General features: G+C 35.4%; 2 protein-coding genes across 2 annotated transcripts; both read left to right on the forward strand.

Annotated features, from left to right (window-relative positions):
• Window positions 1-9,120: 9,120 nt before the first annotated feature.
• LOC137744327 (uncharacterized) lies at window positions 9,121-10,713 on the forward strand. Its single transcript, XM_068484166.1, has one exon. The coding sequence runs from the start codon at window positions 9,121-9,123 to the stop codon at window positions 10,711-10,713; it is 1,593 nt and encodes a 530-aa protein (XP_068340267.1).
• Window positions 10,714-11,131: 418 nt separating this feature from the next.
• Window positions 11,132-13,184, forward strand: LOC137744085 (uncharacterized). The gene is made up of 6 exons (XM_068483946.1): window positions 11,132-11,408; window positions 11,637-11,875; window positions 12,002-12,217; window positions 12,331-12,429; window positions 12,514-12,594; window positions 12,696-13,184. The coding sequence occupies exons 1-6, from the start codon at window positions 11,135-11,137 to the stop codon at window positions 13,134-13,136; spliced, it is 1,350 nt and encodes a 449-aa protein (XP_068340047.1). The 5' UTR covers window positions 11,132-11,134; the 3' UTR covers window positions 13,137-13,184.
• The last annotated feature ends 10,206 nt before the right edge of the window (window positions 13,185-23,390 follow it).

Genomic DNA, 23,390 nt, shown 5'->3' on the forward strand with positions numbered 1-23,390 from the left:
TATGTTATAGGGTGTAAGACTGCTGCTGAAGCTTAGACAAATCTTGAGGAAAGGTTTGCATCTGTGTCTAGGACAGGTGTTAATCACTTGAAAACAGAATTACATACAGTTCAGAAAGGTAGGGATTTAATGGATATATATCTGTTACGGATCAAGACAATCAGGGATCAATTGATGGCTGCTGGGGAATATATATCAGATAATGATGTGATGATTGCTGCTCTTGCTGGGTTACCCAAAAAGTATGCAACTATTAGGACTGTTATACTTGCGAGAGACTCTAATGTCACTATGAAGGAATTTAGGGCATTATTAATTAGAGCTGAAAGGGAAAATGATGTGGTAATGAATTCATTGACTCATAATATGGCTGCTTTGTATGTGCAAGGAAATAGTGGTGGTTCAAGTTCTTCTTTGTATACTAATAGTGCATCCAGTTCCAATTCTTCTGCAAATGAACCATCTAGTACTGGAGGTGTTTTTACTGCTACTCCGCTACCACAACAAATGTCATTCTTTCCACAGTCTCAAATGATGCAACTTGCTTATGTTCCTAATCAAAGTTCTTACGGCTCAGGTGGTGGTTATGTTGGTAACTTGGAGCAGCATCCACAAGACAACTCAAGGCAACATCAATCTTCAACACCGTTTCCTGGAACTCAGCAAAGGTTTTACAGTGGAGGACAATCAAGGGGAAATAATACTTATCGATCAGGGTTCAAAGGTAAAGGGTCAAATTACAGGAATAATAGTGGTTGGAATGGAAATATTGAGTCCAGAACTATATTACATCCAGAATGTCAAATCTGTCAGAGAAGAGGGCATACTGCTCCAAACTGTTTTTATATAACTACTTAGAGTACTTCACCACATTTTAATACTGAATGTCAGATTTGTGGTAAAAGGGGACATAGTGCTCTGGAATGCTATCATAGGGGAAATTACTCCTACCAACCCTCTGGGCTTTCTGCTTCTCTTGGACCTACATTTCCTGGTCAATCTTCAGTGATCCCTCCATCACAGGGTTTTGTTCCACAGCCTCCGAATTTTGCTGCTCATTATTCATATCAGGGGCATCCACCTGTCATGCAAGGGATGAATGGTTCACAGAGCATACATGAACCTGATCTTTCATATCAAGTCCAACCTGCAGTGCAAGGGATGAGTGTTCAAGGTTCACCATCATATTCCAATGCTGCAAATTGGATTGTGGACACAGGAGCATCACACCACATGACATCTGATCTTGCTAGCTTACACCAAGTTTCTTCTTTTGAAGGTTCCGAGAAAATTAAAATTGGCAATGGTCAAGGTTTGCCAATTCAGAATACTGGTTCTGCAATTATTAAAACACTTTCTCATTCTATTATAATGAAAAATGTGCTACATGTTCCATCTTTTGTTGTGAATGTAATGTCTGTAAACCAACTGTGTAAAGATAACAGATGCTGGTTTATCTGTGATGACGTCAATTTCTTTGTGCATGACAAGGTGACAAGGGAGATCTTATACAAAGGAAGGAGTAGACCTCACGAGTTGTTTCAGATTCCTGTGTCATTATGCACAGTTCCAAGGGCTTTTATTGGACAGTTGATAAAGTCTTCTCTTTGGCACCAACGGCTAGGGCATCTTACAAATAAAGTCATGGCAGTTATGTTAGCTAAGTCTCATATTCCAGTCTCTATGGATAATAAGCATACCATGTGCACAGATTGTATTCATGGGAAGATTACTCGAAAACCTTTTGATAATGAGTCATCTAGATGTATCTTACCTTTTGCTAGAATCCATTCAGATGTTTGGTGACCCTCTTCAGTTAAGTCTATAAAAGGGTATAGATTCTATGTTGTATTTGTTGATGATTGTACAAGATACATGTGGATTTTTCCACTATATAATAAATCAGAGGTGTTTTCGATATTTGTCAAGTTTTACAAGTATATTGAGGTTCAGTTTGGAGCCCAAATAAAGTGCTTACAATCAGATGGGGGTGGTGAGTTTGTCAGTCATTCATTTAAAGAATTTATGCAATCAAAAGGAATGGTTCATAGAATTTCATGCCCATACACTCCACAACAAAATGGATTGGTTGAAAGAAGACACAGGCATGTAGTTGAAACAGCAATAACTTCGATGAATGCTACTGGGTTATCACAGGAGTTTTGGTATCTGTCTTGTGCACATGCTCTGTACTTAATAAACAGAATGGCTTCTAAGTCATTACAAATGAATTCACCTTATTTCTGTTTATATGATAAACATCCATCCTTGAAGGATTTGAAAATATATGGCTCAGTTGTGTTTCCATACTTGAGACATTATAATGACAGTAAATTTCAACCTAGATCCTCAATGTGTATATTCTTAGGATATGCTTCGGGTTACAAAGGGGCTATCTGTTACAACTTGCAGACGCAAAAATTGGTCTTATCTAGACATGTTATCCATGATGAGTCTGTGTTTCCTGCAAAGTGTAAACCCTCTGTGATGTCGAGTAGTCAATATGTACCACTCTCGGTCAACTCTACTCCAATTATAGTTCCATTCAAAGCTTCAAGTGAACATGATAGTATATCTACAGAGCAAGTTCAGTCACAAAGGCAGGAATCTGGAACACAGGAATTTGAGTCATTAAGCTCACATCCTATACAAGATCTCCATCAACCCTCGTCACCTGTCTTAGATCCAGCACATCCTCAGGTATTACTTCCTATCTCTGTGAGTGATTGGAATCAATCCTCTAGTTCTATTCCTGCTAATACTTCTAGAACACACTCTATGACAACAAGACTTCAAACTGGAGCAATTGAGAGGAGAGATTATGCTGCTTTTTATGCTAGCTTACCTGAATTACTGTCTTTGGAAGTTGATGATGGGTCTATGTGTTATGATGGATTCTCTTTTCTGGCTGAGAGTGTTGATTATGAAGAACCAAAGACTTTTAAAGTCGCAGCTACAAATTCAAATTGGCAGCAAGCTATGCAAGATGAGTTTGATGCTCTTAAAGGGCAAGGGACTTGGGTTCTTGTACCTCCTCCTCATAACAGAACTATTATTGGGAGCAAATGGGTATACAAATTGAAGAAGAATCCTGATGGTAGTATATCTAGATAGAAGGCACGTTTGGTGGCTCAAGGTTATACACAAGAACATGGTTTGGACTACTCCGAGACGTTTAGTCCAATGGTACGACACACTATAGTGCGATTAATCCTTGCACTTGCTACGAGTAACAAATGGGAACTTCGACAACTTGACATCAAGAATGCATTCCTGCATGGTGAGTTGCAGAAAGAAATATACATGAAGCAACCGCAAGGTTTTGTCGATTCCAGAGCACCCAACCATGTTTGCAAACTTGTTAACTCCTTGTATGGTCTTAAACAGGCTCCACGAGCCTGGAATGCTAAGTTCACAGGTGTGTTACCATCTATGGGGTTCACTGTTTCTCAGTCTGACACAAGCCTCTTTATTAAGACAGATGGCGAGGATATTATCATTTTACTCATGTACGTAGATGATATAATACTTACAGGTTCGAATATCACCAAAGTTTAGGTTGTGATTACTGTTTTCAGTGAAATATTTGATTTAAAGGACATGGGAAGGCTCACATACTTCTTAGGGCTGCATATTCAGTATAAAGGCAATGGAGATATGTTTATTAGTTAGACCAAATATGCACAAAAGCTTATAAAAAGAGCAAGAATGGAGAATTGTAGGCCTGCACCAACACCTTCAAAGCCTCATACTCAGTTACTTTTATCTGCGGGTCAACCTTTGTCTGATCCAAATGTCTACCGAAGTATTGTTGAAGCACTTCAATATTTGACCTTCACTAGGCCTGATATTGCTCATTCTATCAATGTTGTGTGTCAATATATTACAACTCCAACTGATGCACACATGTTCCTCGTAAAACGGATACTAAGAAATCTTCAAGGGACTCTACAGTGTGGAATTACATATCATTCAGGTGCTGATATTCACATTTATGCCTATTCCGATGCTGATTGGGCTTCTGATATCAACAACAGGAGGTCAGTCACTGGTTATGTAGTCTTCCTTGGTTCCAATCTATTTCGTGGCAATCCAAGAAGCAATCGTCTGTGTCTCGAAGTTCAACAGAAGCTGAGTATAAAGCTCTAGCTAATTGTGCAGCTGATGTGTGTTGGATACGGTCCCTAATGAAAGATCTCCATCAGTTCTTACCTGCTCCTCCTGATTTGCACTGTGATAGTATCTCAGCATTGTCCCTTAGCACAAATCTTGTCTTCCATTCCAGAATTAAACATCTTGATATTGATTATCATTTTGTTCGTGAACGGGTGCAGAAGAAAGATATCGTGGTTCACTATATCTCCATAGACAATCAAGTGGCAGACATTCTTACTAAAGGACTTCACAGTCCTGTGTTTGTTAAGCACTGCATCAATCTCAGCCTTGGTGTTCCTGGCTGCGATTGAGGGGGGGGTAATAACGAAAGTACAAGTGTTGAATATTGATTGGTTAGGATGTAATAAGGAGAGGTGTAGAGGAGTGCCACATAGGCAAATTAGTTAGGAATGAAGTGTTATAAAAGCTACTGTACAAACGTTTACAATTCATCCAATTCAATTGGTTCTCCTTTCTTCCGCTGCTTATCTTCTTTCTCTCTCTAAAACCTTTCTTTCTCAAGCTTCTTGAATTCTTCGATCTTCTCTGTTCTTAATCTGCTAAGAGTGGAGTTATCACTGAACTCATTGAAGCCTGCATGAGAGCAATATACCATAATACCAGTCACATCAATTATTCACAACTTGGTGAATGCCATCAAATAGTTGTCAACTATCTTAAACATTACATACGTCACACTAGTAGAAAAACATGTTTTCGCGACGGAATCTTGCGCGACGCACCAAATTTCGTCGCGCAAAGTATGTTTGCGCGACCTAAAAGACAAAGCGTCGCGCAAACAGCCTTTGCGCGACCCAGGAACTTGTGGGTCACGCAAAACACTTTGCATGACGCCAGCCTTCGTCGCGCAAATACCCTTTGCGCGACGTTTTGTACGTCGCGCAATATCTTGGCGCCAAACAAAGAGTGTTTTACCGCTTTTTTGCCAACTTTGCGCGACGCATGTGCACATGCGTCGCGCAAAGTTGTTTTGCGCGACGCATGTGCAAGTGCGTCACGCAAAGTCAACGACTTTTCTTACTCCACTTAATCAGTTTGGGAGGCAGAAACTGCAAACCCAGTTGCAGCAGCTACCTCCCTCCTCCATCTCTCTTCAAAACCTTCTCCAATCAATCCCGTTGATATCAAAGTGAGTCAAATTTCACCTTGTTTTTAGATTGATCCCATTTCTAAGTTCTATTTGTTTGCGGAGAAAATGAGGGAAATGATGATTTTATTGTTTGCTCCTCTCTCTGTTTTGTTCCTCCAATTCCAACAAAACTTAAAAATTTATAGCAATATAATGTAATGATTGTATTCATTTGTAGCAATATAACTTGAAAATTTGTAGCAATACACACACACACACATGTGGTTTGCACAATTAGTTATATTTCTCTAGAACTGTAAAAACTCATTTACATACTGCTTTTTTCTTTGGTTGGAACTTGGAAGGACATGGTGGTGACAAATCTTGTTGGTATTATATGCTGTTAGGGAGGTCTCTGGGATGATTATAAACACCTGTCAGTAATTAGCTCACATTGCTTTTAATGCTCTGTTTCATTTATTATTGCAGTCTAATAATTTTGATTGGCAGTCTAATAATTTTGATTGACAACTTGCCATAACAGAAAATTCAAAATGCATTTCCACATGATGAAGTTGTAGGTTTTGTTGTAGGGTGTGGTCCGTGTGGAGAGTATACTTAGGATCAACATATTAAAAATAAATTCCAGAAAATAAGAGGAATATCATCTTTTCATAGTTCATCAGTAGAGTACATAGGTGTTTAAATAGACAGCAATACACCAGTTTTCCTAGTATTATTCTCTAGAATCATCCTTATTTGAAATGTTCATGATTAGTAGTTTTCCAAACCAGAACCAGCTTGTTTCTCAGACTTAATAGAGTCAATGCTAGAGGGCTTGAGTTAAACACTGTGTTTCTAGGCCCTTTAATTTTCGCATTAAGTAATTGTCATTAAGAACCTTAAGGATAGTAATTGGTCACAATGCACATTTTAGTTCAATTCAAGTTTCCCTTCACTTTTATAAACTGCTGCAATTATTTACTATCATCGTCATCACAATTTACATGGTTTATGATATCTTGCTATGATTTTAAAATATTTAAGAATTATTTTATTCATCTGAAAAGTTCAATAGTCCCATGTAATACCATGTGTCCTAATGGTTCTCAGGGGGTTCACAACCGAGAGAAGAAGAAAAAATTCCAAATGAATTGATTGAAATTTATATTGTGGGCGAGGATTTATATTAGAGGCTTATATGAAAGAAAGTTCATTTTGACTCTTGAGTACCCCAAGGTGTTTGTGAAACAGTCATGTAACTAATCCCAGTCTTTGGGCTTTGTTGAGTTTGTTTCCATATAGGAGCTGGTAGTAATTACTCTAGCTCTTAAGGTACACTACCATTCATTTGTAAATTTGTGTATAATTGTATAAAGCCATCTGGCAACAAACAAACGGCGGAGAGAGTCAAAGTTCACCCTTGCTTACAGTCTTTCTTGCATAAACTTAATACATGGGAAAACATGTATATGAATCATTCAAAGAAGTCAGCTTAAGCTTTAACATGAAATTTTTTGCAATGTTAGTTAGATACCTGAACCAAATAAGTTGCACCAACTCGGTTGAAGCGGAGATCCAACGTCAATTCCAGCATATTTTTGGCATGATGAAGTGATTCTTGTTGCAGTTTGTTCATTGTACCATTTCCTGGGAAACAATGAGGCCAATAAACAATTAATACTGCCCACAATTCCTGGGAAAATGTTTTAGTAAATGTTTTAGTAAGTGAAGAATGTTTAACAGAAAGGCTGCTAAATACTTTCTAGTCCAGAAGCAACACTTTTGAATCTAAATAAGCGTAGGCTAGAAATCACATGCTATTAGTAGTACCTAACTCATTGTGAGAAAGGTCTACCATTGCAAATGTTTTATTGGCATGCAGGGCATCCAACAATGGCATTAATGAAAAGTCTTGCAGTCCGCAATCGGACACATAAACATCATCATCTGAAATCACACACACACACACACGCGCACGCATACTTTTCTAGTTATTTAGCTACTTTTATAATGTAATGATGCTTCTGAGTGTGTTAGTGGTATGATTGTGTTCATTTGTCTGAATAATGTACATTTGGAGCTTAAATTTTTTATTAATTCATTTTTAATTTGAATTTTCCACCTTGCTTAGTTGAAAAAGAAGAAAAAACAGTTTTTTTTAGCTTAGATTGGTTGGATGAACTGGAGTAAAAACTACTTGATATGAAATGGAACTTAGAGCTAATCAAGCTACAATTATTAAGCAGCACGTTGCTTTGTGGAAATGGACATATAGCAATAAGAGGAAATATCGAATCCTTTGTTGATTTTTTTTTTTTTTTTTTCTGTTTCTACACCCATTATTATCAATTCTTTCATGATTTCTGTTATTAGGAATTCATGAAAGAATTGAGAACAATGGTGAGATGTTAGGAATTCATGGTGAGATGTTATGTAGATGAGAGTTTTTAACTTCTCATTCCTGTTATTGCTGTGTGGCAACTCAATTTGGCTTTATCTTACTATGTGATTCTAGGAAGCTAGTGCCATTCCTTTTGCTTCTCTAACTGCTTGGCGAGCCCTCGTAAGTACTGCTAGGAAAGGTAAGGGGTATGTTATCTCGGATATTAACTTCCTTCCTTTGATGTATCATGATTCTTTTGTTAAAGCTGTTGACATCAGGAAGCCATTGTCATTTTCTTTCTTTTTTTTCGATTGCAAAAGTTGTTATCGTTTTCACATGGGGGTAAATGTTTCTTTCAGTAATGAAATTTGTTTCACTATACTAGAGATGTTGAACTTTTGTGTCCAAACTTTTACCATCTTCCCAGCATTTTTTAGGTAAAAGGTATAAAAGAAAGTATGACATTTATTTTTGATGCTGTGTCTTTGCGAAACATGGATTGAGAGGCAGCTGAAGCTTTATATTATTTTGGTGTAGGGATTTGATTATTGTATCTTATCTCGGTGGAAGCTGTCATTAACAATTTTGCATCCTTTTGTTATTGCATCTTATCTCTACAGCCAACGGCTGTTAGTTGTGGGTGGTGGAGGAGTTGTAGGTTTGGCCGCAATTCAGATTTGAGATGTCACAGTGTACGTAAATCACTTTATTTTCTTCGCTATATTAATTTTTATTAATTTATTTTATTTTATTTAGTTTTAGTAATTATTGTGATTTAGTTTATTTGTATGCACATATTTTTGTACATCACCTGCAAAATTGTTTTGTGTTGTACGAAGTTAATATTACTTAACTTCGTACAATTTTTTTTTTTTTTCAAGAAAAGCTTAGTTTCCCGTTTGAGAATTAGTTGGATTTCGTGCATGGATGCAAAAGCATGACTGCGGTCCAATTAATTCTTGAATTGTCCCATTTTTTGGACAGTTTGGGAATGCATAGTTATGTGTTGTAATTTGCGGTTCATGGATTAGGTTTCGATAATGGAAATTTTGGTAACATTTCCTGATGTTCTTCGAGTACACGGTGGATATTATGTATCTACGGCGTGCACTTGAAGAACTATAAGGAGATGCTGCCAAAATTAACCCATGTCGAAATTTAATCCATTGGAATCGTAAATTACAGCACATAACTGTGCATTCCTGAATGAGATAGAGCCCTTACCGGAGGAATAAGGTGACAAGACAATAGTTGAATTTGTTGTAATTCTTGTCCTTTTATTGGGATTGCAGACAAAATGGACAGACAGTGGATACATAATCATAATAGATGTGATGTTGAGTACTTGGAAGGAATAGAAAAGTTCATTGAATTCGCAACTAGGCATAACATAGGTTCAACTCATATCCGATGTCCGTGTAGGAGGTGTAACAACTCAATGTGGGAGACATTCTCGAATGTTCGATTTCATTTAGTAAGAAATGGGATGATGGAGACGTATACTACTTGGTATCATCATGGAGAACGATTAGACCAAGCTTCGTCTTCATACGCGACACGAGTGGAGACTGTTGAATCTAATGTGGATCCTAATGAACAAGTTATGAATATTCTAAATGACGTTTATCCATATGCCTCGAGTAACACCAATCAGGAAGGGGGAGATGACGGTTGTCCAACCATGGATAGTGAGGCATTCAAAAACTATGAAAAGCTATTGAAAAATGCGAAGCAAGAATTATATCCGGGTTGCGAGAATTTTTCGGTGCTCACAACAATTGTGGAGTTGATGCATGGCAAGATCAAGTTTCGTTTGTCAAACAAGTGTTTTGATTATTTTTTGGGAGTTATCAAGAGGATGCTTCCAAAGGAGAATTGTTTACCTGAAGATCATAAAAGAGCCCAAAAAGTGTTGAAGGGTCTCGGATTGGGGTATGAAAAAATTCATGCATGTGTAAATAATTGTATATTGTTTTATAAAGAGAACAAACAATTGGATAAATGCCCTGTTTGCAATGAGCCGAGGTTTAAAATGACCTCACAGAATAGAAAGACCAAGATTCCACAAAAAGTAATGCGTTATCTTCCATTGAAGCCTAGGTTGCAGCGATTGTACATGTCGATGCATACCGCAACCGACATGAGATGGCATAAAGAAGGACGAGTAAATGATGATGTTATGAGGCATCCTGCAGATGGAGAGGCATGGAAAGCATTCGATCGGATGTACCCAGATTTTGCAGCTGACCCGCGCAACGTCAGATTGGGACTTGCCACTGACGGATTTAATCCGTTCGGGGTTTTAAATCAAACCCACAGCACTTGGCCGGTTGTCGTATTTCCTTATAATCTGCCGCCTTGGAAGTGCATGAAAAAAGAATACATGATGTTAACTTTATTAATTACTGAAGATCCAGGAAAGTCCATTGATGTTTATTTGCGGCCGTTGGTTGATGAGCTAAAAGATTTATGGGAAAACGGTGTTTGTACGTACGATAAGTATACTGGGCAGATGTTTACCATGCGAGCGGCAATGATGTGGACAGTAAACGATTTTCCCGCATATGCAATGGTTTTTGGGTGGATGACTAAGGGTTATTTGGCATGTCCAATATGCAAGGAGAACGTAACATCTTCTTGGCATGCAAGAAAAGTTTGTTATCTTGGTCATCGTAGATGGCTGCCTTGGGACAACGAGTGGCGTCAGAACGATAAAGCTTTCCATGGCACAAAAGAGACTCGGCCAAGACCAAGAGAATGGTCCGGAGATGAGATTTTGGATCAATTAAACTGTTTGGAATTTGGTCATTTCGGCAAAGGGGTCAGTAAGCCTAGACCAACTACACATCTGAACTGGACACACAAGAGTATGTTATTTGAGCTCCCGTACTGGTCAAAGTTAAAAATGAGACACAACCTCGATGTTATGCATATTGAGAAAAATGTGTTTGATACTTTGGTCGGGACAATTCTAGACATTGAAGGAAAAACGAAGGACACGATCGAAGCTCGCCTCGATTTGGAACGAATGGGCATTAGGTCATCCTTGTGGATGAAGAGAGTTGGTGGTACATTGATGTAGTTGTGACAAGATTGGGACGTAGCCATATCATAATAAGCCTCATGGTCAAAATTTTCTGTATTTATGTAGTTGTGACAAGATTTATACGATGCTCTGTATTTATGTAGTTGTGACAAGATTGGGAAATATGTTCTGTATTTATGTAGTTGGAAACAACATTTATAAGGAAATATGTTCTGTATTTATGTAGTTGGAAACAACATTTATAAGGAAATATGTTCTGTATTTATGTAGTTGTGACAAGATTGGGACACTTATATATAGATATATATATATATATATATATCTAGTTGTTCTGTATTTATGTATGTATGTATCTAGTTGTTCTGTATTTATGTACTAACATTATCTGTTGCATTTAAGAAAAATGTTGTAGGATTAGTTTCTAATGTTATATTTTTATGGTTGAATAAGTGTATAGATGTCGCAGTTGATCACTCGTTGTCGGAGTGTGACCAATGCACCTCCTGCATTATCAGCATCTACGGCTCCAGCCGTGAGTGCTCCATTGATTAGCGAGCCTACACCTTTTGCTGAGGCCACTCCTACGGCGTCCCAGGTGCCCGTATCATCGACATCATCAGTGTCAGTTGAGCAGCTCAGTGCACGGCGGCCTCATCGGCGGCGCCGTGAGCCGGAACCTTCTGATCACACTTCATCGGAATCCAGAGTCGAGTGTGAGGCCTCCCATCTAGGTAGTTTTTTCTAATTCTCACTACGCTGTATTTTTTTTTCATTTTAAAACTATTATTTTTATGATGGTGAAAATTTGTTGGATTGTGAAAATCTGTTGCTGGTTGTGAATTAATGTTATTTTATTATTTTAAGGTTTTGGAAAATGCTATACTATTACGGAAGGTTGTGTCGAATTTTTTTTACAAATTTAAGCTTCAGGATTTCACCATTTAAGTATTTTTGGCCAGCTAAAAAAAACACCAGAGGGCCTAGTCGAATGCTGAAGCAGTCACAGAGCGCACGACAGGCCGCCTCCAAGATCAAGATTGCGTATGACGCGCAACATCGTGGAGCAGCTACCTCACAGCAACATAGCTTCATTGCTAGTAGCTGTGGTGTTGTTATTCGAGACAATTGTCCTTTTCAGTGGGAGTCTTGGGCAGAAATTCCCGAGGAGACGAAGATAATGGTGCGACACGAGTTGTCGGTTAGTATATTAATTTTTAGCCTTTATCATTTTTTTAATTTTGTTTACAAATATTAAAAACCAAAATATATTATCTTAATATTATTAAATTTCTTACTATTATTTTATTGTTTTTCATATTTGTAGGTCATTTATGATCTTGAGGACATAACCCTTGAGGTCATGAACTACTTAGAGGAGACCTTAGCAAACCGGTACAAAAATTGGAAGAGCACTTTTCACACGTTTTTTAAGCGATGGGATGATCCAGAGATTGCTCGCCTACATGTTCCAAGCGAGTTAAAGGACCGGCCAGATGATTGGGAGTGGCTCTGCAAACATTTTACGGACCCAAAATTTGTGGTATGTACATAATATTTTAATAATATTTTATTATTGTTTTAGTTATTTTTTACGCTTTTTTTATTAATTTATTTCAAATAGTTGCACTAACATGTATATTGTGTGTTTAACAGAAGAAATCTGTTGCTGGCCAAAAAGCTCGTGAGTCAAAGACACTTCTCCACCATTCCGGTTCGAAGCCCTTTTCGTATAGGCTTCAGACACGACGTGAGGTAAAAGTATATTAACTTTGAAATTTTATACAATTTATTATTATTATTGATTAATAAAATTTTCTTACTGTTTTTTTTCTTCAGGAGGGTTCTAAGTTCCCAGCAATCGACATGTTCAAGGACGTTTACGTTCGACCTGGTCAGGAGATTACTGAGCAGTTTCATGTAAGTATATGTAATTATTATTATTCTTATATGTATGAATCATTCAAATATTATTTATATTTTGTTATTAAACATTATATGTTTTTTCTTTATTATTATAGGCTACTATGGTGGAAAAGAGCACTTTTGTTCTCCAAGAAGCAACATCGCAGCTTCCCCCGGAGACCCCGATCGAGGACGTCACGATACCTGAGGATGTAGGTTTTCAGATCATGACTGATGTCCTGGATCAGAACTTAGGTCGTCGTCGTGGCAAGGTTGTTCGGTGTATGGGGAAAGCACAGATTCGTGAAACGGGTGCCTCTTCTTCCAGATCAAACGCAGAGGTAGATGCATTGAAGGAGGAAGTGACAACCCTAAAGGCCCAGGGTGAGCAGATGAAGGAGCAGCTGAGGGCCCAGGGCAAGGAGATGAGGTCATATGCCGGGGCGTGGAGAGACCTTGTACAAGCCATACAGATGTCTGGCCTTCAAATCTCACTACCAGCACTTCATCTTGGTCCACCTTCGACCTCAGAGCCACCTCGTCCTGCTGATACCTAGTAGCTTGATGTATTAAACCTAGTTCACTTTTAGTTTTTTCTTTTTTGTTCGGATCTTGTATGTACATTTTCATATATTTTACTTTTGCTTGGTTAATTAATTATTCTTTCGAATTTAATTACAATATTTATCAAGAATTAAAAAAAAAAAAAAAAAAGTTTGACCAAAACTACTCCCCACTTTGCATGACCAATCACTTTGCACGACGCATGGCTTCGTCGCGCAAACCCACTTTGCGTGACTCATGCGTACGTCGCGCAACGCAAACTCACTTTGCGCGACGCACTCCGTTAGTCACGCAAAGTGGGTTTGCGCGACGACCAACGAAGTGTGTCGCGCAAAGTGAGTTTGCGCGACGCGCTTCGTTGGTCGCGCAAAGTGGATTTGCGTGACGCACTCCGTTGGTCGTCGCGCAAACCCACTTTGCGTGACTAACGGTGTGCGTCGCGCAAACCCACTTTACGCGACGCACGCCCCGTGGGCCGTCGCGCAAACCCTAGCGTCTCAGACTTTGCACGACGATTAATCCGCGACGAAGGTTGCGTCGCGCAAACCCTTAGGCAACGATTTTTTACTTTGCGCGACGAAAGTACCTACGTCGCGCAAAGTGTTTTTTTAACTAGTGTTAACAGTCAACAACTATCTGTATATGCAGAGATAGAGGCTTCCTTGAGTAATTTGTTTTTTTGGAGTTTATCACACAAGTCTGTGCATCCTATTTTCTTCGATAGGTAGGTAAACTCATGAGCTCACCTTAGAAACATCAGCTGCTTGGAATGCCTCATGTGGCTGCTCACCTCGATTTTCCTTGATCCACTTCTTAGCAGCTACTAGTGATCGGAACCTTTTTCCTGTTTGACGATGGAGGAAAGTCTGCAATTAGGACAACCTATGTTAATTGGCTACTGTTGACTAAGGATTTGAATATGATTGTGGTACTTAAAGTATAATTAAGATAACTAGCAGTTACAAACACCAACTATTATTATTTAGGCTTTTCAATCTAGGATTGAAACGTAACCATAGTTGCAACTTGATGCATCAATTCTATAATCTATGCATGTATCTATATAACTTCATTTATGTCGTCCTCTAATCTGTAGCTAGTCATGATAATTTCTTCAAGTCACTTGTTCTCACATAAACTTAAAAAGTGTTTATACCAAATTCATTAACTTTTTCCTAAGCCAAAGAATAAAAAGGTCATACAGATAAACAGAACAAGTTTAAGGATGTGGTAGAAAAAGGGCAAAGAGTATGGTACGCAATTACGCATAGTTTCATATCTGTAGCATTGTCACCACTCGGGTAAATTAATAGACAAAATCGCCCTTCTGCAAATTACAACCTAGAAAGGAAAAGAAAAATCAGATTTACAACTAATCGTAGCAAATTTTCATCTCCCAGGTTGTAAGTCAAAAACTATTAAATTAATCTTTAGATTTGAAACAAAATAAATGTAGTTCTTTTTTTCTTTTCTTTTTTTTAATAATTGAACTAACCTTGTCTTTTATTCCAAAATATTTTGGAGAGGTCCTTGACTTTTGTTTCACTGTCCATCCCTCGGGCAATCCAAAATTAGTTCCATCAAAATGATTAACCACTGGGGGTACCCTTAGTCTCGGGATGGCATTTGTTACTTTAAAATCTCCGGTCAAATTTCCTGATTTTGCTTTCATAGTCTCCATCCCAGTTTTTGGTGGCAGGAGTGATGAATTGCTCTCTTCCATTGTAGCTAGCTAGGCTTGCATAACCAACATAAAAAATTTAGGGTGTTAGTACAGAAAAAATTGATGTTGATATTTCCGCAAGAAAACAAATGAGATTGATATGTTTTCCAGGTGTCAGAAATATTGTGCATGAAGTCCATGTGGACGAGAAAGTCTTTAGTCCGAACTCCACATGATACAATCTATCATTCCGTGACATAGTGTAGAAGGGTCGGAATGCAGGGGCAAGCCCGATTGAGATTTTTCAGTGTGTCGTAGTGATGATGTGGTCTGCAAGGTCAAACCCCAAAAACAAAAAAAAACAAAAAAAACAAAATCATGTTCAAATACTCTAATACTTTCAATTCACCAACAAATGAACTCCCCCACTAGCGAGAAAAACCAAAAGAAAACTCCAAATGAAATAATTAAAAGATTTGTAAGAGTAAAAAAAAATTACATGTATCATCACCCTCAGGTAGTGTCTAGTACGTAGGTATGCACCTTACCAAGTAATTAAGATATGTGTTCAACTCAGTTTCCTCAGAGGTTAGCGCTTGCTGACACCAATATATCTTGATGAGCGACGAGAACAAGAGAGCAAGAGGTACAAAAGATGGTTTGGAGGCAGAAAAACACAAGGAATGGGATGAGGAAGATAATGTGTAACGTTGTAGATTTGTAGCATGAAAGGTCATGTACATTCACCAAACAGTGCCTGTAAAATAGGTCAAGTGGGAGCTTTAATTTCATTTTGTTACCAATTATATGAAAAGTGGTATTGGCAAAGGCAACGTATTCTCTCTCTCACATTAGACATTTACAATATTCATTGTCCCAAATCCAAGTACGAAAAACTTGCCAAGTAACATTTGCTGTATTACTCTCATGGGTTTTCCATAATTTAAACCATTATTCTTCTGGGTACTCCCTTTACCAACAACCTAAATGCATGACACCAAACCTGCAATCAATTAAATTACCAAATTACATGTACGACAAGTTGGCACCCTTGTCATTTGAAATTTAAATATACCCAACTCCTAACATTAGTGTAATTACATTTCCTTACATATCGAAATTCATAAGCAAAAGTGGTTTAACGGTAATTTAATTATGTTAACATCTGGCAGTTAACCGTTAATAACAAATTTTGTATAAACTATATACTTTCGCGTATAATTATTAACAAGATTAAATTGATCAACTTTATCATATTTGTTTAAATTATCAGTTGATCCATCTTTTTACATCAACATTCGTATTAGAAGAAATATTCAGCTTTAACTCTAAGAGGTGTGGAAATCATTTTCCTAAATCGGTTGATATAGTTTGTCACTACAAAAAAAATAAAAACATTTTATGGACAAAAAAATTTAGTCGGGCAAAATAACTTTTCGTTGCCTAAGGTTTTGCTCGACAACACTTCGTCAAGCATAGTTCGTCACCCAAAGCTCATTGTGCGAAATTTTGCCCGATGAAAAAAGAAAACCGTCGTTTAAAGGTTCTTTGCCCGACCAATCTTTTGACAACAGTTTCGTTTAGTAAAAGTGCGTTGATCAACTTTACTTGACGCACCTAACATAGCGACCAAATATTTTCATCGGGCAAAGTTGTGTTTTATGGAAGATGATAATAAAATACATTTAACTAACTAAATTTTCATTGGGCAAGCTTTATAAAGAAAAAAATATAAGGGAGATATAAGTCCAATTTTTTGAGCCAATAGTAGGAATAGTCCAATTTATTAAAATAAGTCCAATTTGTTATATTTAATTATTTAATTATTAATAGTTATCTGTTCAATGATAAGATTTATTATAAAAATCAAATTTCTTCCCAATTATCTCTTTGCTTATTTCTTTTTATTTATCTTTTTGTTATTTCTCGTTCTTCCTCATGCTTTAAACCCCATTTATAGATTTTATTTTTAATTTTTATAATCAACCTATATCACATGTTAATTATATTTATCTACCTATATGACATATTCTTTTTTTATAATCAACCTGTCATAGATTAATGTGTCTTGCTTGTAGGTATGTTATGTTTTTTCTACCTTTTAATTAGGTTTCATATCTCACGTATAGGTATTACATACATTCATATATTTGTTACTTGAGTTAGGGTATAATGTTTTGCAGATAAATTTATGTTAGTATATTAGTTTTTTTGTTATAAGATATTAAATATATTTTTTTGGAGTTGGAAAATGCATAATATTAGAAGATTTTAATTGATTTTTAATATTTTTAGAAAATATAAAATGAGTATAAAAAAATAAAACCATATAATTAGATAACTGGACTCACTCCTAAAAACACTCTAGGTTTTTGGACCTGAATCTAAAAGCCCCAAAAATATATAAAATACTTGCTCCACGACATCTTTCACCAGGAAAACATTTTTAAATATTTAAAAGAAATAATAAAATTATGTCTAATTTAAATTAATTAATTTTTTGTTATATTAATCTCCAAAGATGTCACAATATAAAAAAAAAATTATTTAATTAGTAAAACTAAAATGTTCGTACAATTATATTAAAATTTAAAAGCAAATTGATTTTCGGTGGCACATTGTCTCTAAGATGTCCAATTGCTTCACTCTGGAAGACGTCCATCTCTAGAAATTATAAGTTCTAAAAATAACCGCATAACTAGTGCCACTTGTCTATCCTATGCTCAAAATCTTGGGGTGGATAGGTCAGAGCCTCATCATGAGTTTCAAAAGTCTTGTAATGCCGTGCAAGTCATGCATCCATGCCCTGAACCGCTAAGTCCACAGCCGGTTATAGACAGACATAACTGGCACTTTCAAGTCGATCTCAAAGTCGTTGTTCTAAAATAGACAAAAAGTAAGTGTTAGTTTTAAAAATACACTAAATAAGTAATTATCTCAAATAAGGAAAATTATTAAATTCATAAATTCTAAAAAACTACCCTTGGTGAGAGCGCTGCAATCATCGCCTCCTTCACCTCGAGGGAGATATTCTTCCATTTAGAAGCTTTCATAGGGTACCTCATGCGGATGATGGCTCCTATCTTGGCAGTCAACTGCATTTGGACTTTAGGGTTCGCAAGCATATGTTATGAGTTGTAAACGACCTTGATTCTTCCTTGCCTTATGCAGATAGTGGAAAAATTGCGCACATTTTTAAAAAAATATCAATATTTCCTAATAATTTCTAGCATTTCGTACAAACTTAAATGTATATGAAAAAAAAATTCTAATATTTCTTTAAAAAAAAATTAATATATCAAAAAATTGTAATTTTCCTAATATTTTTTTTAAAATATTTTCTACAAATATAAAAATATCAAAAATTCTAATTAATATTTTCTTAAAATTTATAATGTCCTACAAACATCTAATCTATATATATAAAGTGAGAGCCCCAGTTTGGTGAAGCTTTCAATATTCCCATAATGTCCTCATTCAATAAAAAAGACAACACAAAAGTAACTGCTTATAATAAGGGTAACATAGTGAAATGAAACACAACACACATGGAAGATGCTTACGTGAGATATACTTTTTCTACACTCTTAGCCAAGATTGTTTTTATTCGTTGGATGAATCAAACCCTCCCTCAAAGCTTCACAATCAAACCCAAAAAAAAAACAGAAAATAAGGACAAATTGGTAAAAAACTCATAACCGAATAGAAAACTGTAATGAAAAAAATATTAAATTTTTACTATAAATTGAGAGCAAGGAATACAAAAAAAATACATAGGAAACTGGAAATTAAAACGCATACTGGTCACGAGTCCACGTAATAGATAACTCATGAATGCAATATTGGTACTCATCTTGATTTAAAAAAAAAAAAAAAAGTAGATGAAAACATAAAGAGACGGATGCCGTTAAAAAAATGAGAAAAAAACGAAAAAAAAATGTTGGGAAATTGAGGAAAGAAACGTGGGAGAGAGACTGCAGGTTTTAGTTTACAAACTCTCACGTTATTGTAAAATTCGATCGAATGAAAAAAAAAAAAAAAACCAAATATGTTTAGAATTAGAAAATTTTGAAAAAAATTGAGGAAAGAAACGTGGGAGAGACTGTAGTTTACAGACTCACGTTATTGTAAAAATAATGGAATAAAAATAAATAAATAAAAAGAACCCTAATATGTTTAGAATTAGAACTACTATTCAGCAGTTGAACACTTGAAGCGTGTGAAGGGAGTAGTTTTGTAGAACTATAAACACAATCGTGCATGAAAAAAAATTCAAACGTGGGAAAGGAAGTAGTTTTGCGGAAGGAGATCTAAGTAAAGCACAAAATAAAAGAACCTGAAAAGAGCAAATTGAAATTGTTTTGCTGGAGCCCGGAGGAGAAGATGAAATTGGTGAAAAACCAACAAGAACTGGTCATTCGATAAAGTATGTGTATTTTATTTTATTTTAATTTTTTTTTTGCTGTTAATTGAGTTTAATTCCTCCTCCATAGTTCTCAATTATTAATTAAACTTTTGTATTTTGTTCTCTGTCACATTGCTCCTTATTCCTTACTGTTAATCTTCTCATGCATTTTCACAGAATTATTGAATTGAATTTCTTCTACAAATCAGTCTCTGGAATTTACCAATCGTGGAACAAACAAGTAACGAGGTTTGAAATTTGTCTTCTAAGTAATTGATTTTGGCATTCTGTTTTTGGCTTGAGGAGGCTTTGGCAATGGGTAAGTTTTTGTTTTTGTTTTCGGTTTTGTTTGAGGAGGCTTTGACAAATTTGCAGAAGAAAAACCTAAAGGAGCATTGCCTGTTTTGCACCTTAATCCATCCACCTTCTTTACAAGTATGTCACGTTTCTTCAATTTCTGAATTTTATCTCTACAATTCAATCTTAAATATTGGCCAATATTTTTTTCATTACAATATAATATGTTTTAATTGTTCTCTTATTGAGTAAAGTTTTGGATGGTTTGGCAGTGTGTAATTGAAGTTTTGTTTGTCATTGTATCGATGTTGCAGTTTGCTTACTTACCAAAGCTTTTAACGTGTTTCGGGAGTGATACACATGGAGAATACCAGTGGCTACACATTCCAGGTTTGAGCATTCGCTTGCTGTCTATTTGCCATACAAATATTCAAGTCATGTTCGCTGATTAGGATTGGATTAGTCTTAGGTTAAGTAGAATTTGATTGAAGAGGCTAACATTAAATATTTGTGGATTAATTTTTGGAATCGGAGCTCTCTCGCCAGTGATTCGATCGGGTATTGATCATATCCCTTTTCCATTTTTACCATCACCAAATTGGATGTGTGTTTTCTCTTCATTTCAGTTCTGGGTTCTATCCATTTTGCACTCCTATAATTTCCCAAATCATTTGCATACAAACTAACGTAAATTAAAAAAATAAGGATAGACGATTATGGAGTGCATGCTGATGCTTATTTAATTGAATTTTTTGTTTTTATTTTCATATAAAAGTGTGCTTTTACCAATTGGTTTGCAGCCCTGTTATATTTGCAGAACAGTGCCTCATGTTTATTACAATCATCTTAATTAGTTAGAATTTCAATTTAATGTCATATAACTATTCTTACTCTTCAGCTTAATATTAGGACTTGCTATTACTTGGAGAAATACTACTATGTTTGACACTATTTGACCAATTAGTTAGACTTTCAAAAATCTTGGTTTTACAGAACATGTTTATCATCTTCTATATATATAAAGGGAGAAGGCCAAATTGGTGAAGCATTTCAAAATGCCAAGAAAGTCCCTTTGTTATCTACACAATCAAACCTTTAAAAGTTCAAAAAGCTAGAACAAATTGGTAAAAAAAACCATAACCGAACAAAAAAACAAAAATCAACACTTTAATAAAAAAAAATCAATTAAAAAATAAAGTGGAGAACACCATTTAAGGAGAGAAATATTAAACAGAAAAATTAAAATTTGTTATGTTGGAAAAAAAAAACAAAACAAGAACGGAATAACTTCTCCTCCATTTTAGGAGAAAATATTAATATCTATATTAAAAAAAATCTAATAAATTATACTAATATCTACATATGGTCCGACTAATTTAGACGGATTAGGATGTTTCAACTAATTTCTATCCATTTTAGGAGGAGATAAAAAATCATGATAATTATCCTCTAAAAGATAGCAGTTATGGAGAGGAGGGAGAGATAAATGATAAAGGCAACAAAAACAAATTAAAAAATAAAGTCGAGAACATCATTTTAGGAGATAAATATTAAAAAATAAAGTTAAAAAAAGGCCACATGGTGAATAACTGCTTTCTATTTTAGGAGACAGATATTAAACAGAAAAATTCAAACTTGTTATGTTGGGGAAAAAAAACAAATAAAACAACAAGAACGGAATAACTTCTCCTCCATTTTTGGAGAAAATATTAATATCTATATTAAAAAAAGTATCTAATACATTATACTAACATATGCATATGGTCCAACTAATTTAGACGGATTAGGATGTCTCCAACAAATTTCTATCAATTCTAGGAGGAGATACTAATATCTTATAAAATGATATATAGATTAAAAAAATAAATAAATAAAAAAACGAAACCAACGTGGGAGTAAGAAAGGGGTAGAGGTTGCCGTGGGTTTTCAAAAAACCGTGAAGCTTGCCCACTACAAGCACTAACTTCCCTGTTCGTATAATCCCATTTTTTCCGTTCCTACTTATTTTCCCATATCCAAATTCAAATGTTAATTTTCCCCTCAGTTATACAACAGCTATCAACAATTGTTGCTTGGTTTTACAGACTCTCACACTCCAACGTAGGATAAAACGGGTATTAAGCAATGCCCGAGTCATCATTCTTCTTAATTTCAATTTTTTCGCTTTTTTGCTTTGCCATTCTTCTCCCACTCCCTCTCCCCAGGCGTAAAAAGGAAATTAATCTAGGTTTAAGCTTCTTTTTTTCACTTTTTTTCCTGCATGGTTGTACTCATTTTACACATTTTCATGTAAGCATAATATGTTATTGTATGAATATCCAGGTTTAGCTTCATATGGGTTCTTTTAACTTCTTCCTTTGAAATCTTCATTGTGTGTTTTTTAAAATTTCGGTCAGATTATGAGTTTCACTTTTGATTATCTTAATGTGCTATACGTGTGCTATGGTAATTTTAAAAATGATTTGTTTTCATTCTTAGGATATTTACAAGAATACCCACAAAAAATGAAGAAGGAACCTATTGATAAGATCTCAAACAGACGTGTCTCTATTTTTACACCTGGTTGGGAGATATCTGTCGGAGTTAAAACTACTGATCTAAGCCAACTGATTCTCAAAGAGTGGAAAAAGAAGAAGCATGAGCAGTGTGTATCCTAAATTATATACAAATTTGTTACAAGAAATCTAACATTATATATACCTTCAATGTATAGGTGGCGCATGAAAAAGGCTATGGAAGAATTAAAATCTTCAACAACTCCTCAGATCATACGTATTTGGAATAAAGTCCAACAAATAAGGTACAATACCATTTCTTACCTATTTATTTTTAATGGCATTCTCTATATAATTCTACAAATTAATTATCTCAAATTATAAAATAAAATAAAACAATTTATAGGTGCAGAAAAAAGATTAACAGTGGCCAAACAACTTTTCTAAATACGGTAAGTCTTCTCTTATTTTCATACAAAAGTATACTATAAATTCAAATTGCATTCAATTTTCAAATATAAATAAAATTGCATTTTTTTGTCAGTTTTACAAGCATCACACCCGTCTCAAAGTACAAAGGTTGAAGTACAAGATTAAGGTAATATTTCTTATTATTTAATTTTGTAAATATGGTTACAATTTGTTACCTCAAACTTGACAAAAATATTTATCTTTCAGTATTCTACAAGTAACTGGAGTAAAAGTATTGCCATGAGAAAATTGTCAAACTTAAAGGTATTTAGGTTAAGTTGCTTACAATATTTATAGTTGGGATTGTGCATTATAGTTAGACTTCTTATTTTATCATCATTGCTTGCAGATTAACCATGAAAATCTAAAGCATCAAGTGCAAGCAAATGGGTGGCAATCATGGCTTTGATTTCACACGTAGGCGCTATGTTTACATATGTACATGTTGTCCATATTTTACTTCGCTTCATATATTAGGAGTTCATCCCTAGCTAGCCTATAACTTTGATTGAAAACTTATGAATCTGAAACATTTTGATTTAAGGACATTAAGTGTTGTCAATATGTATTTAGAAATCAAATTACATGTCATATTTTCATATTTTTTTATTTATAAATAGTATATGTTTTCCCATTTTATCTTCATTGTTGTTTTAAAGAAAAAATAGTAAAAAATGTATGAGAGATTACTCACATATGTGCAAATTGGATGGAATATATGCTCCTAAATTATTCAACAAATGTGGCAATATGACAATATGGCATGCGATAACACCATTATCACGTTGGAATGATGGGATGATTGTATGGTAACACCATTATCTCATCAACTTTTCTTCAACTCAAGCAATTGGAATTACGTAGCTTGGCCCATGCTCTAATGTTGAACATCTCAGTCCCAACCCAAAATGGCACA

The sequence above is a fragment of the Pyrus communis genome, chromosome 9, assembly GCF_963583255.1.
Source record: "Pyrus communis chromosome 9, drPyrComm1.1, whole genome shotgun sequence".
Classification (NCBI taxonomy): domain Eukaryota; kingdom Viridiplantae; phylum Streptophyta; class Magnoliopsida; order Rosales; family Rosaceae; genus Pyrus; species Pyrus communis.